This window comes from Muntiacus reevesi, chromosome 5, assembly GCF_963930625.1.
Source record: "Muntiacus reevesi chromosome 5, mMunRee1.1, whole genome shotgun sequence".
Taxonomy (NCBI): domain Eukaryota; kingdom Metazoa; phylum Chordata; class Mammalia; order Artiodactyla; family Cervidae; genus Muntiacus; species Muntiacus reevesi.
In genome coordinates this window covers 103,627,873-103,643,799 of record NC_089253.1, presented here as the reverse complement: position 1 = coordinate 103,643,799, position 15,927 = coordinate 103,627,873, and the positions used below count along the sequence as shown (strand labels likewise).

The following is a 15,927-nucleotide window of genomic DNA, read 5'->3' as shown; positions in this document are numbered from 1 at the left end:
CCCCAGGCATCTTTGTACTTCTCTGAATACTTCTCCTGTCTTGTTTTTTCAAGTGTTTTTCTGCTCCTCAGTCACGGATTTCTCAGGGTCCCTGTAGCAGGTGACCTGGCAGAGCAGAGACGTCAAGAGCAGTGTTGAGTTCATGAGTATTACCCAGGACATTTGAAGAAGCTGCAAGAACTCTCTTCCAGATTATTCTAAAGGTTACTGATTTGCTCCCAACAAAATCATTCCTTGGAAATTGTGTCCTAATACAACTTGGCTCTACTATTCAGAAAGTACTCTGAATGGCATACGTTGAGTTTGTGGTATGGGAACTTTATTGAACTTTGATAACCTTTTGAGAGATTAAAATATTGTGACTTCTATGTGTACTTTTTTTTTTTTTTTTTTTTTTTTTTACAAAGCAGCTGTCTTCAGAAAGCAGTTCTCACAGGGAGAGGAAAAGCAAATTGATATAACCTGATGTGTATGTGTGTGTGCCTGCTCAGTCGTGTCCAACTTTTGCAACCCTGTGGACTGTGGCCCATCAGGCTACTCTGTCCATGATAGGTAGTCATTAAAAGCCAACACTGTTATTTATTTATTTTCTGCATTTGAATAAGTGACTTTTAGGTGGACAAAAGTGAAGGAAGCTTGTCTGTAGTAAGTTATCCTGAGAAGAAAATTTGATTTAAAGAACATTAGCAAACTGTAATTGGTCTGGACTACCTTTCAGGGCTTGGAGATGTTTTTATTATACTGATTTGGAATGTTAACTAGATTTGACCTGTAGATCCTTTTAAGAATGGACTTTGCCATTGTCACAGCAGTTCTTCCTAACACTTGGTAATGTAACCTGAGGATCTAGTGGCAGAATCAAGGGAAAAACAAACAAAAATGGAAGTCATCAGCACACTTGAAAATAATCATTATTCTCTAATGAGTCTTACTTTGTTCTCAACTCACATACCCAGGACATGTGTAGGTTTTGTGGGTGTGGACATATATTATAAAGTTTTCATCACGACCCTTTTTTCTGAGCCAACCATTGGGCAAACTGAAAGGTTAGTGGTAAAGAACCAGTGGTGGTCTTGGGATGACATGAAAAGAGATGACCCAAAGACAGCTCTAGAGGTGCCCTGGAGTTATTTGTAAGTGAAAAACCATATCACACTGCTATATTTAAAATGGATAACCAACAAAGATCTACTGTATATAGCACAGAGAACTCAGCTCAATGTTATGTGACAACCTGGATGGGCAGGGAGTTTGGGGGAGAATGTATACAAGTGTATGTATGACTAAGTCTCTGTTGTGCACCTGAAACTATCACAACATTGTTAATCGGCCACACTCTGATACAAAATGAAAAGTTTTTTTAAAAACCCACATTGCCCTCTTTCCCATCCTGATCCCTTCATTATCTGGTTGGCAGGAATCAAAGAGTAGTGAGTCTCCCAGCTGATGGGTGACTCATCACGTCATTTAAGTTTGTCAGTCAATGGAAACCAGTCTTTCTCCAGGACTCTCCCAGGGGAAGCTATTAGGGAGAAGGCAGCCTTGCCAGACGTCTCAGTTTAGCTGGCCTAACTGGCACGTGCAAGGCATCTGCTTATACTCAGGGCCTGGCATGAGCAGAGGGCCCTGGAATGATGCTCTAGAAGGTTTGCTCTCAGTTTTCCTACCACCAGCTACCAAGAAAGCCACTGGGAAACCAACGAGCGCCTTGAAACATAAACAAGCAAAAAGACATTTAACTTTCCCATTCCATTTGGTCAAGTCTGGGTTCACTCTGGGTCTATTGGACTGAACTTCATGTCGTGGAAAGTACATCACATTTGGGGACAGAAAACTTGGATTCCTATCCCAATCTGCACTTAGTTATATGAACTTAAATTCTTCAATGGCCTCTCTAATACACAGTTTCTTTATTTGTAAAATGGAAATTTAGAAGAAGCTCTTCTGCTTAAGCCATGGGTAGAATAAAGCATATGAAGGTATTTTGCAATCCACGAAGAAAATGTCAGGGGACATAATTTTCACTCTCAAATGTCTGCTTCTATTTGTACACCCCTCTCTCAAGTTCCAGGCTCACATATCTAACTATCTCTTCCGCAGGACTTCCCAAACAGCTCATAGATATTACTGAGATAATCGCCCAGCCCTCTGGCAACCAGGTGGTACGCGGCAGGGCCAGAGACCTTGGCAAGCTGTCCCCAGGTGCAGAAGCCTCCCCCAGGTTGCTAAACACTGCTTTATGTGAAAATTCCAACTAATTATCTATCTGGTTTTTAAACTGATTTTATCAAAAAGCAAATATATTCTCTTTCTTCAAAAGCTTCCTCCTCCTAGCTTCCCTTTTCTGCCAGTGAGGATAATCCTTATGGGTAAAAAGAGAATGCAGAGACATCGTCTTTGACATTTCTCTCCACTTCTACCCTTTCCCATCCTATGAACCATCATTTTTTCTTTTCTTTTTTATGTCTTGGTGTCTCACAGAACCAAGCTTGACTCTTGGCATATGACCATAAACAATTTTCTTTACACCGACCCTTGATGTCCACATCTGTGAAATGAAACAATGGAAGTTGTAGATCTGTCTGTGAGGATTAAATAAGCTTGGGGTTGCCACATGTGGGGCACATGTGAGCTGAATTCTGCCTTCCAGCTAAGTTAGATGCCCCAGAGATGTTCACTGTCTCCCAGCCTTTTCTTTTCCTACCTCCATAGTGTTATCCCTGTTCTTCACTTTGCCTGGACTCTTCTCGTCCCCGTCCCATTTCTGCCTGTCAAGCTCATGTGTATCCCTCATGGACCATCTTTCAAATACTTCCTCCCTTTAGCATCCAGAAGTGACGCTACTTCCCCTGAACTGTAAATGATTCCTGCATTTTATTCCTACAACTCATGAGGCATTTAACATGACTACTGTGTACTCTGCTTTTGTATATGTCATCTCTTCTTTTAAACATTCGTGTTTATCTTCCTTACGCATACCATTTATTTAACAAATTGTTTTTAAGTGACTGAAAGAACTCATCAATCAACTGATCAATGATGGATGTCCGGACCTGGTATAAGCAAATGAAAAACAATTTGGAAGTGATGAAATGATTTAAACAAAGAATAAGACACATCCTATTTTGTGTGCTGATTTTTTTTTAATGAACATCTTATAATCTTACAAAATAACTGGCTGTAGCTGTTTTACGTTACAATACAGTAGATCAGCTCCTTTCACTGTGTTCCCAATCAAACCATCCCTTTGGAGTGCTAATCGATGCACTCAATAGTGATCTCACAGAGGACAGGATGTGCCAAACCCAATGCCTTGTAATGGAGGGAAGAAGAGGAGAGAATCAAGAATAGCTCTTTACTTTCATATACAGGTTTGCCAGCTGACAGTTCTCACTCTGTCCTCTCATCTCTCTGGTTGGAGGCTGTCATACTAATTGCCAGAATCATCCAGCCCTGGGCAACCTGGACCCCAGAGCTCCTAGTCACTAGGAAAAAGAGGAAGCAGAGAAGTGATTTTGGAACAGGGAAATGGAGGGAAGCACCTCTGGGAGAGGCTCTCTGTGACCCCATGAATGGGGAGGAGCAGCAGAATGCAGACCACCATGTGGATTGAGTGTGAGCTGACATCCACTGGGGATCTGTGACTGTGGCATCTCAGACCTTCAACTTTATTGTGACTGGAGGAGCTCAAAACACTAAGCTCCAGGGGAAAAAGCTGGAAGAACCTGCTATTTCCGAATGGCCAGGGCTGACTCAGGCTGTAGTCTAAAAGGCTTTCCACACATCCCCAGATCCCTCCTCTAACCTTCCTAGGGCAGTGATGGAGAGCAGGTGTTGCCAATAGAGACTAAATTTTTTTTTAAATGAAGTACAAAGGAGAAATGTTCTCATGGTTACTCCTGTGGGGAGACTGAGGCCAGACTCACACCATAATGAACCACAGGTTCCACATTCCCATGGTGGGGGTGGGTAGCAATGGGGGCTGTAACCTTCTTGAGCTGAGCAATGCCCAGGATAACTCTCCTGCTACCTCAGCCTCAGACATGGCAGGAGTCCCCTGTATGGAGTTTGACATGTTTCAGGAAATTTGGATAATGATTTTACAACTGTTTTAAAATGAAGAATTGAAACTTGTCTACTCTCCTTTTCCATAAGGAAGCCTATCAGAATCCCAGAAATAAATATTCTCTTCTTGAGAGCACTAAATGTGAAGCCAGATAAGGAAGAATAGGTATCACTATTGTTTTTGTTATGGCTGGGAATACAGAGGACAAGAGGATTTTGGACAGCAGCCTCTGGCTCTTTACCTTCTCCCATGATTCTGCAACCCTCCTTTTAGATCCCCATAGATAAATCTGTTAAATCCCCTTCTTTTTATTCCATCCCAGAATGTTGTTCTTTCCTACATGAAGTCTGGCTCAAGATGGAGGGGGAAGATAATAATTCCTTTTTCCTATTTGCACAGCCAAGGCTTCAGTGTTGATGGGAAGAGTACAAAACTGTGGTTGGAGGCAAAGAGCAGGTGATTCAGAGAGACCAAGACTGCCCTTGAACTTTTGCCTGTTCTTCCTTTCCTGAGATGATAAGCTGGGGTGTTGAAAAAGAAACTAGCTCCTTACTCTCTTTCTCCAAGGCCTACTCCATCAATCATTACCCCCCCAAAAAACAGCTGCAATAGACCACATGCAGAAAGAGTCAGCCCAGGCTGTAGACAGAGGCAGGTCAATATGGTCACTTCACACACTGTCCATCTATTGAGCAAGAAAGGATCACAATGACAAAATGGACTCTAAATAGTTGAAATTCTTCTCTCTCCCCACAGAGTGTCACCCTTGCTCCATGTATTTTCAGAACTCACTCAAAGGGAGCTCTCTGGGACACAGATTTGACACAAAGCACTTGAATAGATTTTATCTCCCATTCTGCATTGTTCAGAGGATGCCCTGTGGTTGCTGTGGAGACCTGAAACAAAATTGAGTCTCCTTGACTGATTTTGTCCTCCAGTCCTGGGCTCTGATTGACCCCAGTGTCTATCCTGTGAATGGCCTCTGTCAGTTCCTTCATCCCTGCCTATTCTTCCATCTACTCTCACCTTTCCCTCATGTCATTTCCTTGACATTTTCTCCCCCAGTTAGTCATATGGCCACATGGCTGTGAATGATGGCCAGGCTCAGGGACTTAGAAGAAGGGAGACCATAGACCAAGTATGTGGAACGCATGGGTTCCTGTAATCCTGGTGACAGGAAAGTGAGCCTGCATACAGACTTGTTGACTGGCCAAAAGCCACCTTTGGAACAGGCACTTGTGGAAGTGCAGAAAACCCTGGGCCTCACCAACTGCAATGACGAGTTCTGAGAAGTAAAGAGAAGTACTTTTTGGATGGATACCCAAGAATCATAGTCTAGTTTTCCTGGACCCCTCATGGATGGATACCCCCACCCACATTTCCATGCCCCTTGTATTATCATTCCAAGCCCCCATCTCCTCAAACTGGGCCCAGCTCTCAGCTCATAAAAAGATGATTAGCTGACATGTGATCATCAAAAACTCCATCCAATCTCTCTCTTTGCTTCCCCAGTTCTCTCTCAACCTGCTAATCCCCATGAATAGAAAGATGGTAGAAGAACTCAGTCCTCAAACCCTCAGCATTCATTTTGGATGTGAACTTCACAGCAGCATGTGTGGAACAATGGATAATTTTTAGCTTAGTAGACAGCAAAAAATATAATATATATAATATATTTATATCATTATGTTTAAATACTTATAAAGAATTAATAACTAACCTCATTATTACTAAGGGAGACTACACAAAGAAAGGGAGAGAGCCAGTTTCGATTAGATGAGCCCTGAAAGATGGCAATCCATTTAAAATGGGTATTAACAGAGTGTCCCTGGCAACTGCTCTTCTAGTGTTTTGGTATTGTTTTACAAGTTGGGTGGGGCTGAATAGTTGGCAGGGTGCAGAGTAGGGAGCAGGGCAAGAGGTGAGGGTGGGATTGGATAGAATATAAATGGGGGAGGAGGGCTCTTGTATATCTATCATATTTCTCTTTCCATTTTAAATCAACTGCCTCTTTGAAGAAACTTTTGCCTATGATTCTTCCTTACTTGGGATACATGATACAATAGTTGGCACCTATAAATGTCCTCTTGCTTTAAGATCCTTCATGTTCTTCTTCCTTCACTTTATGCCCTTTCTTTTTCACTCATCTTTTCTTTCCTTTTGTGGAGGCCCCTCTTTCTTACTGCCTCCAGGGCAGTGGAAGGAGGGGCTTGATCCTACAGTTACTGGTTTTCTTCAGCCTTGGGGTCTCGGCAGGTGCATTCATCCAGATCACAGTCAGCAGCAAATGGAATGACCTAAGGGAAAGCAAAGAGAAGTTGAAATCACCCATTTTTGCACCAAGCTTCACACTTTCAACCAGCCTTCACGTTTCTCACTTGGTCCCAGAGGAAGTGTGGGATAGCAGGTCAGTATCACATAACTGAAATTAACACTCAGTTCTTTCACTTACACACCATGTCTCCTTAGGCAAGGTAAACCTTGTTTCACTTTCTTTACATATAAAGTGGGAGGACAACAGCATCTACCTCAGAGGGTGTTTGGATGGTTTCAGTAAGATGTTGGATATGAAAAACATATTTCTACATACCTCTAACACCTGTTACTACTACTTCTAATGTTACCACTAACGCTTTCACAAAATCCCTGTAAAATAGGTAAGATGAATGCTAGTGTTTTTTTCTTAGAGGGAAGGTCAAGAGAGGTAGGGTGCCTTAACTCAAGGTCATGACACTACTACCTAGAAAACCAAGACTCTATAACCTAGCTCTATGTTTTCTACTCCCCTGGTGTTCTTGGGGCCATAGGGTCATTGCTGCTATTTTCATAAGCTTGAGGTTTTGCCCTTCTTGAACCTCAAGAATATACTTAGGTTTGGTGAAACAATGCATCTCTCTACTGATTGTTTGTGGCTAGATTGCCACAAACTTAGGTTTGGTGAAACAATGCATCTCTCTACTGATTGTTTGTGGCTAGATTGCCTTTCTGCCATGTGATTACCCTCCTCCAGGCCAGAGATGGCCCAGCAACATTTTCTCTCTTCCTGTTTGCACTGCTACCAACAGATAACCATACATTTTGAGTGTCCATAATGAGCTTCAGAGAGAAGTGGGTGTTTAGGAGACATGATATAAAAGTGACAAAGATTCTGCTCTTTGGGCATGGATGAAACAAAAATAGATCAGGGTATCATTCAATAGTCCAAGTGCACTGAAGAGACAGTGTCGTTGACTAGGCAGAGAATGGGTGGTGGGGTTTGAGGAAATTTCCCAGCATATTTTCACATATGAATTAACTAATTTAAGAGTCAACAAGGGTGAAATGATTTTTCTATCTCTCCTGTGTATACTGGCCACAGTCACTGAAATCCATTCAAGATAAACTCTAGAACTTCAGAATGTGAGATGGAGACAAGGAGAGAATTGACTGCTTTCTTCTCAAGTGGTTATGCCCTCCTGGGTAGAAAAGGGACCCATGACCAGTTACTTTCTTCAAGTGAGACCAAGAACTAGTTGGTATGATTTTTTACCTGCAATCCAAGCTCTTGATCTCTTTCTCATAGTTTGGGATTTAACAGATTTTAGAGCAAACTCAACAATGACACAATGAGCCCTTGAGTTTTCTGCACTAAATAAGTTAATTCATGTCAGCAGTGAGAACAATGCCTAGCACAGAGTGAGTCATCAGTAAATATTATCTCTTAGAAGGAGTATTCGGGTCTGTGTACAGGTAATCATGTAGGTGTGACTTTATTATGGAGATGCATACAAGGAAGAAAACATTATCTCTTGTGTATTTCTGATTCATCAAATCAGCCAACTAGCATCAAATATCTTTGGAGTTCTTGGGTTTTCATTCATATCATTCCAAGTTTTCAGCCTACTCTATTTTATATGTTTAGCTTGAGCATATCTTCTAATTTTATAAAGCCCAGAGCAACAGGATAAATGGAGAAAAGAACTACTGCTTAGGATACAGTCTGGGAATGTTCCAGGGAGCTTGTGATGGTTGCTCAACAAATACCTGCAATATGCTTGCTACACACTTTATAGGATTTTTAATTTAGCTATGAAGATTTAATAATAACTGGAGACATTTAAAGCACTAGGTAGGAAGCCCTGCTCTGAAGTAGGAAATGGTAGCCCACTCCAATGTCCTTGCCTGAAAACTCCCATGGACAGAAGAGCCTGGCAGGTTACCGTCCATGGGGTTGCAAAGAATCAGATATGACTGAGAGATTGAGGATGCACAGATACCACTTCATGGGTAACCCTGCCTCCCCAAGGAGTAGAAGCCATTATTCTCTGCTCATAGAGACATTTCCTGGACAATAATAAACAGGTGTGAATCTCTGAGGAGCAGAAGCATGGCTTTTCTGAATCAGTTGCAGGACTGACGGTGAGAGAAGTAGTGTTTTCTAACAACTTATCCTAAAATTACAGTCCTTCATCCTGTCACTGTAGAGGCTCCCATGTTTGCTCGTTATCATTCTGTCTTCTGGACTGTTGAAGAAAAACCATGATGCACCACAAAGCAGAGCTAGCTGAAGTCCCTGCCTGTTTCTGGGGTTACTACCCTCTCCTCCCACACCCAGGTGCCCTCACTTACCTTCTTGGAGGAGAGTGTAGAAGAGCAGCAGTCTCCCCCATCATAGTGGCAGTAGGCCCGGTTGTTGATGGTGTCACACCAACCATCTGCTTGGAAAGGCTGGTAAGGAGGTGTCAGGTCAGTGTCTTAAGTACAACGTCACTCTGCTTCACCCTTTTCTCCCACTCACCCCACCTCAAAATAATCCACAGAACTCAAGATACATTATTATGGGAGAACACCCAAAGGGCAGGGTCAAAATGGACCCAACATACTCAAGAAGTTGAAAAGTCTCAAGATAAGACCCTTGGATCTAAGGAATTGACAAATTTCACACCTAGCATCTGTTCCTGGCCTATTCTAGGGTCCAGAATGGTTCACTGAATTTTTTGATCAACTTTTTCACCTTCTTGTAATAGTAGGTCTTTATATCATGTGGGTTACAGAATAGTTTCACATAGAAGAAAATTAAAAAAAAATATTTTCACATGTGTTAACTCTGTTGGTCATCAAGAAAAGCTGTGTATCAGGCAAATTTGGCTTTAAAAGTCCCATTTCATCAGTGAGGAAATGGAGATAGAGATGGCAAAAATCACCCCAGGTCACAGAGCTAGGGTCAAGTAGAATTTGGGATTAAAAGTCATATATCTTGACGTTTTGCTGCTTGTTGAATCATAAACAAGGCTGAGCACTGAAGAACTGATGCTTTCAAACTGTGGTGCTGGAGAAAACTCTTGAGTCCCTTGGACAGCAAGAAGATCAAGCCAGTCAATCCTAAAGGAAATCAACTCTGAATAGTCATTGGAAGGACTGATGCTGAAGCTCCAATACTTTGACCACCTGAGGCAAAGAGCTGACTCATTGGAAAAGACCCTGATGCTGGGAAAGACTGAACGCAGGAGGAGAAGGGGATGACAGAGGATGAGATGATTGGATGGCATCACTGACTCCATGCACATGAGCTTGAGCAACCTCTGGGAGAGAGTGATGGACAGGGAAGCCTGGTGTGCTCCAGTCCATGGGGTCACAAAGAGTTGGACACAACTGAGTGACTGAACAACAACACAGATTAAGGACCATAACCTCCAGCTCTTCTTCTGGTATTTGTACTTAGAGACCCAGTTCTGGGTTGCTATATTGACTCAAATGATGTCTGTCCAGAGTGCACTGGTCCGAGGGTTTGGTACACCAGTGCTGGAACACAAGTCATCCCACTCGTGCAGCTACTTCACGCATAGCAGCTAGACACAGGGTTAGAGCAGAGTAAGCCAAATGGTTTCCATCTACTCCTGTTACTGCTACAAGCTAACAGAAACCAAAATGGGAAAGGGGCCCAGGCCAAACCAGAGTTAATGGAGTGTTTCACCCCCAAAGGGAATGTATGATAAGAACAGCAACCCGCGGTTACAAAATTGCTCAGCAGCCCAATGCATCGTTTCTCTAGAACCGCTCCTGGAAGGAAACAGTGGCCCACAGCATCCTGGAAGGCACACCAGCCAACCCAGCCCACCTACTCAATCACATCAGCTGCTCCCCATCCTGAGTGGATGCCTAATTGTGAAGCTCAAGAAACATCTCGTGATCAAACTCTTGGGGCCACAGACGGTCAGTAGACTCTTGAATCTGGAGGCCACCTTTCAGTTCCCACGTTCAAATCACTTTCTCTTCCCTCACCCTCCTTAAAGGTCAAATAGAATGACTGTTCCCTATTTCACTGTGTTTTGATGAGATAGATCACTAAACTTAAAAAAAAAAAGCCATTAAATAATTTTCAGCAATTGCATTACATCAGAACAAGTTCATCCAAGTGATTACTTCAATGTTTTGACTTATTCTATGGGGTCCAGAGGTCACTGGAACACCATTCCAGATGTATACCAGTTTGCCAGCCCCTGAGAAGCTGCTACTTGTGGGGGGAACTCAACAGCTGCCGAACAGCTGCACAGCAATGTCAGCTGAGAGTGGGAAGTGAAAATGAATTCTGTTCTCAACACGGGCCTCCCTGGGATAAAAGACAAAGATTCTGAGATGAGCATTTGTCTTCAACGCTGGAGCCCATTGCTCTGGCTCTGGAGAACTTGGAATAACTATACAAAGAGCACTTGAATCTACAATTACAGCCAAATAAGAGGAGTCAAAATGCAACTAGCCACATCCTTAACACTTATAGATGCCCTGGGTTCTCCTGGGAGGACCAAGTTTATCCCACTGAGATTCCCCCAGATTTTTTTTTCTTTTTCGTATGTTTGGAGTTTATTTTCCTCATCTAGCACTGCATCTGTTACTTCTCCTCCAACCTTGACTGACTCACTGGCAAAACTTAATCTGTTCCTTCTTTCTCTTTCATGTAATTGTCTATAAAAATCCAAAGAGCACCCAAAATACTTTCCCCACATTATAAGGGCATGGGCTTCAATATAGAGGATTAAAGGGAGATCTGAAAAAGATCTTCCTTTTCATAAGAACAACTTAGACATTTGAATATATTAATAAGAGATCCTTTGGAGTCTTTCTTTCCAATCTCTTCCCCAAGGATGGCCTCTCTCATCTCAAGAGCATTAGGGAAGGTGTGTTGAAAAGAGCAGAAATGGTCTAGGTCTAAGTTTTGCAGATCCCACTGGACAACAATGGCTATAGCCTGGACATGATTTCTAAAAATTGCTTCTTTTATACTCTTAAAGGTCATCTGGGATGAGAAGGGAATTTATAAAAAAGGGGCATAAATACAAAGAAAAGGTTGGAAAGACCCAAGTATTTAATTTACTGTATACCTATTAGAATTAATTGTTCCTCCCCTAACCTGCCAAAAAACAACTACTCCACCCTAAACAAACAGAGTCTCCTATGACAACATGTGCCTGGGAAGCTTGACAGCTTGAGTCCAAAATTACAATGGAAAAAATAGGAAGGGAAAAATGCCTAATTGATCCAAAGTTTTTAAAGTATCTGAAGACTGGATGTAGACTGGGAGACATAAATCACAATAACTGAAAGCTGTCTGATTTGGGACATCACTCTTCCCCACAGGAAGCTTCCTCAAGGGAGGCTACAGGATCGGTTTCTCTGCACATCGCCTCCGTAGGTGAAATCTTCATTACTCATACATGCACTTCACTTTCCTGTATCATCACAGTGTTCCACACAAGTGAATTTTTCAAATACCTAAAGCTTATTTCTTTAAGAGCCACTTTTAATTTTTATTTTAACCATTTTCACAGAAGGAAAAAAAAAAACCTTTATAAAATTCCAGTTTCTCTGTCTTTTGATAAATTACAGAATACGAAGACATTAACTTGAATATTTTTCATTTTTACTCACACGGAAGCTCTTTGCATTGGGATATTTACTTCTTTACTAAATGAACTTCCTTCAACATACACACAGCACCACACACACACACACACACACACACACACACACACACACACACACACACACACAGAGACATCCTCATGGGTCTAGTTTTGTAGAATCAACCTAAAGTAAATACCTAAATCTGAGAGAGAGGCTAAGTTGCTCTTCTTATGATATATGAGTTTGATGATACCTACAGGAAAGCTTTTGTTGCTGTTGGCTGTGTTCCAGTGAGATGAAGTGGCCATATAAATGACTATGCATCAGTGATGCAATACAGAAAGGAAAGGCTGTCAGTCTGTCCTGTCCCTATGACTTGACTTCTCAAGAGTAAAGATAATTTCTTCTTTATGTTATATTATCTGGTGATGTTTTCTGTTTAAATTGCTCTGGGGAGTTAGGTATGGGAATGGTAGCTCTATCTGTTGCCTATGGAATAGTCGTTCATTCAATCACTCAACATTTATTCCACACCTATTTGTGCCAGGCATTGCTATGGGGATAGACAGAGAAATAAAACAGGGCTCCAGTCCTCAAGAAGACTCCCATTAGCAATCACAGCTGCTACTGCTGCTGCTGCTGCTGAGCTAGCATAGAGATACAGACAGAACAGAAGTACCTAATTCAGATTTGGGGTGGATGAGAGCAGGGGAAGGATTGTATGAGCTTTCAGGGGCTGGCGCTACTCCATCTAACCCTTGTGAAAAAAGAGCTTAGCGCTGGATGATGCAGAGGGATCGGAGAAAACTGTGCAAGTGAAAGGCAAGGGTGAAAGAGAGAGGTAGGTGGTCCCAGATGGCTTCTCACAGAGCCCAGTGTCAGGAAGAGTGCCATAAATTTAAACGTTGACTGATTGGCTGATAATACCCCTATTCTGTGAATTAGATTAAGAACACTTTTCCTCTACAGCATGCAATGGATCACATGGCCTCACTGATGTTTTAGAAAGGTTAGTTTTGGACTTCAGAACTTCTGCTCTGCTAACCGAAAGATTGAGATCTTAGCCAAAAATGATTATATCCCCAAAGGTAAAGGCTGGGACAGAAGTCTTTGTATTTGTATCTTAAGAGGTGTCTTACAATAGGACAAGATGCTAATCATATTTTTGCATGCCTAACACTATTTTCCTTCTCCTACATCATTTCCCATCAAAACTTTCTCGTTTTGTGAATGACAAATCAGACCCACACCCATTTCTCCATATTGATTAGGCTGCATCAGGCCAAAAGAAGGCTTTTTCCAAGGCAGCTGTGGTACCACACCCAGTGAAGTCCGTGCAGCAGATGGAAGCTCTCTGATTCTCCAATGAATGGTGATCTCCAGCCTCATTCTTTCAGCCCTTGGATCTGCCCATGTGTCCATGCTGCCTAGGTTTCACTGCAAGGCCTCTCAGAATCTCAGGGACAAAATCCAAGAGATCTTTGAGCCCCCTCAGGGACTCTTAATGACCATAGCACTACTTTCTTTTTCTTTAAAAAGACCACCGATACATAAAATTCTAAGGCTGATAGACCCCTGAAGGCTATTTGGTACAAAACTCTCACTTTACAGATGATGAAATAGCCCTTTAATAAGGTGAAATGTCTTGTTTGCAAGGCTAGCTATGGCAATCCTGGGAAGAGAGCACCAATTTTTTTGATTCTTGATATTCTTTCTACTAAACCATGCTACCACCATTTGATTGTTTCATTAACCTTTTCATTTTGGGGGAATACAAAGTAACTTAAATTCCTTTGGCACCTCTACAAGAAGGGCTTAGCTGTAGTAACATTGATAATGAAGTGAACTCAGCGATCTAATACAGAAACCAGGAAAGGGTCATACATATACTCTCAATTCTCCTGGGCCCTCACAATCTCACTTCTGTTTTTCTCAGTTGCAGTTTAAAGGTTTGTGCCAATAAGCAACCTGGTACTATAGCTCCTTCTGATCTTGGGGCTCAATTGGCCCATGTTTCCCTAGAGCTGATTCTGCCAGGAGGAAGCAGTGCTGAGCTCTCATCTCATCAGCAGATACCTGCCGCCTGGAAACATTGATTTCTGAACCCTAGAATTGTAATCAAATCTCGCTGTTCTTCAAAATCAGATTCCCTGGGGATTCCCAGTCTTCTGCCAGATCCTCAGGTTGGGAAGTTTGATGTGAGGCCTAGAACCTTCACAACAGTATGAGAACTTCTTTGGTATTATTATTCTCCAGTTTGTGGGTTACCCACCCAGCAACTTCAAGCTGTGTTTCAGCAGTATGTGAACCAAGAATTTCCAGATATACAAGCTGGATTTAGAAAAGGCAGAGGAACCAGAGATCAAATTGCCAACATCCATTGGATCATAGAAAAAGCAAGGGAATTCCAGAAAAACATCTACTTCTGCTTCATTGACTATGCTAAAGCCTTTGACTGTGTGGATCACAATAACCTGTGGAAAACTCTTCAAGAGATGGGAATACCAGACCACCTTACCTGTCTCCTGAGAAACTTGTATGCAGGTGAAAAAGCAACAGTTAGAATTGGACATGGAACAATGGACTGGTTCAAAATTGGGAAAGGAGTACATCAAGGCTGCATATATGCATATATACTCTGTATATGTGCAGAGGACATCAAGTGAAATGCCAGATGAATCACAAGCTGGAATCAAAACTGCTAGAAGCAATATCAACAACCTCAGATATGCAGATGATACCACTCTAATGGAGAAAGAGGAACTAAAGAGCCTCTTAATGAGGGTGAAAGAGGGGAGTGAAAAAGTTGGCTTAAAACTCAATATTAAAAAAAATAAGACCATGACATCTGGCCCATAACTTCATGGAAAATAGATAGGGAAAAAATGGAAACAGGGATAGATTTTATTTTCTTGGGCTCCAAAATCATTGCAGACAATAACTGCAGCCAAAAAATTCAAAGATGCTTGCTTCTTGGAAGGAAAGCTATCACAAACCTAGACAGTGTATATTGAAAAGCAGAGACATCACTTTGGTGACAAAGGTCTGTATAGCCAAAGATATGGCTTTTCCATTTGTCATGTACGGATATGAGAGTTGGAACATGAAGAAGACTGAACACTGAAGAAATGATGTTTTGAATTGTAGTCCTAGAGAAGACTCTTGAGAGTCCCTGGGACAGCAAGGATATCAAACCAGTCAATCCTAAAGGAAATCAACCCTGAATATTTACTGGAAGGACTGATGCTGAAGCTGAAGCTCCAATACTTTGGCCACCTGGGTGAAGAGCTGACTCATTGAAAAAAAACTCTGATACTGGAAAAGATTGAGGGCAGGAGGAAAAGTGGGCAACAGAGGATGAGATGGTTGGATAGCATCACTAACTCAATGGACATGAGTTTGAGCAAACTCTAGGAAATAGTGAAGGATAGGGATGCCTGGCATGCTGCAGTCCATAGGGTCACAAAGAGTTGGACATGGCTTAGCAACTGAACAACAAGAAGAAGGATGATAAAGTCAGGCATTTTCTGCTTACTGCAGTCATCTGAGGAAAAGAGGGAATGAAATCATTCCACTCCTCCCGTGTTCACCCCTTGGGGTGGGAGGGTGCCAGTGATCTCACATTTGTGGGTTTGCAGCAATCTTCTTGGAAAATGTAAAATTCAAATTGACAGATATCCTGAGATGGATTGTGCAGGAAGAATTTCTTAGATACGATGTCCTCTGGAAAATCTCATCTGGTGTCCTCAACCCAGAGAACTCTTCATGCCTATTTACTATGGCATATTTTATCCATATATTCTTTATAGGACTTAACATTCAGCATGTACAGTCAAGGGCTCAGAGTCTAATCACTTCTGTAGTGCCAGGTGCTAGGTCAGCGCCTGATGCACTGCAGGTTCCCAACAAATAAATAACCATGATGGTGGCTAACCACGTTATCTTAGCATACTTTATGAGCCGATTCTCCTTTTCATTAT

At 42.0% G+C, this 15,927-nt stretch overlaps 1 protein-coding gene across 1 annotated transcript in view; it reads right to left on the bottom strand.

Moving 5' to 3' along the window:
• Positions 1-5,465: 5,465 nt before the first annotated feature.
• The window catches only part of PAPPA2 (pappalysin 2), a 294,762-nt gene continuing 284,300 nt past the window's right edge, over positions 5,466-15,927 (bottom strand). Inside the window, exons 21-22 of the mRNA XM_065936954.1 lie at positions 8,675-8,773; positions 5,466-6,363 (exon numbers count right to left, since the gene is read on the bottom strand). Coding sequence (XP_065793026.1) covers positions 6,289-6,363; positions 8,675-8,773 — 174 coding nt within the window. The 3' untranslated portion in view covers positions 5,466-6,288. The remainder of the gene's footprint in view (positions 6,364-8,674; positions 8,774-15,927) is intronic.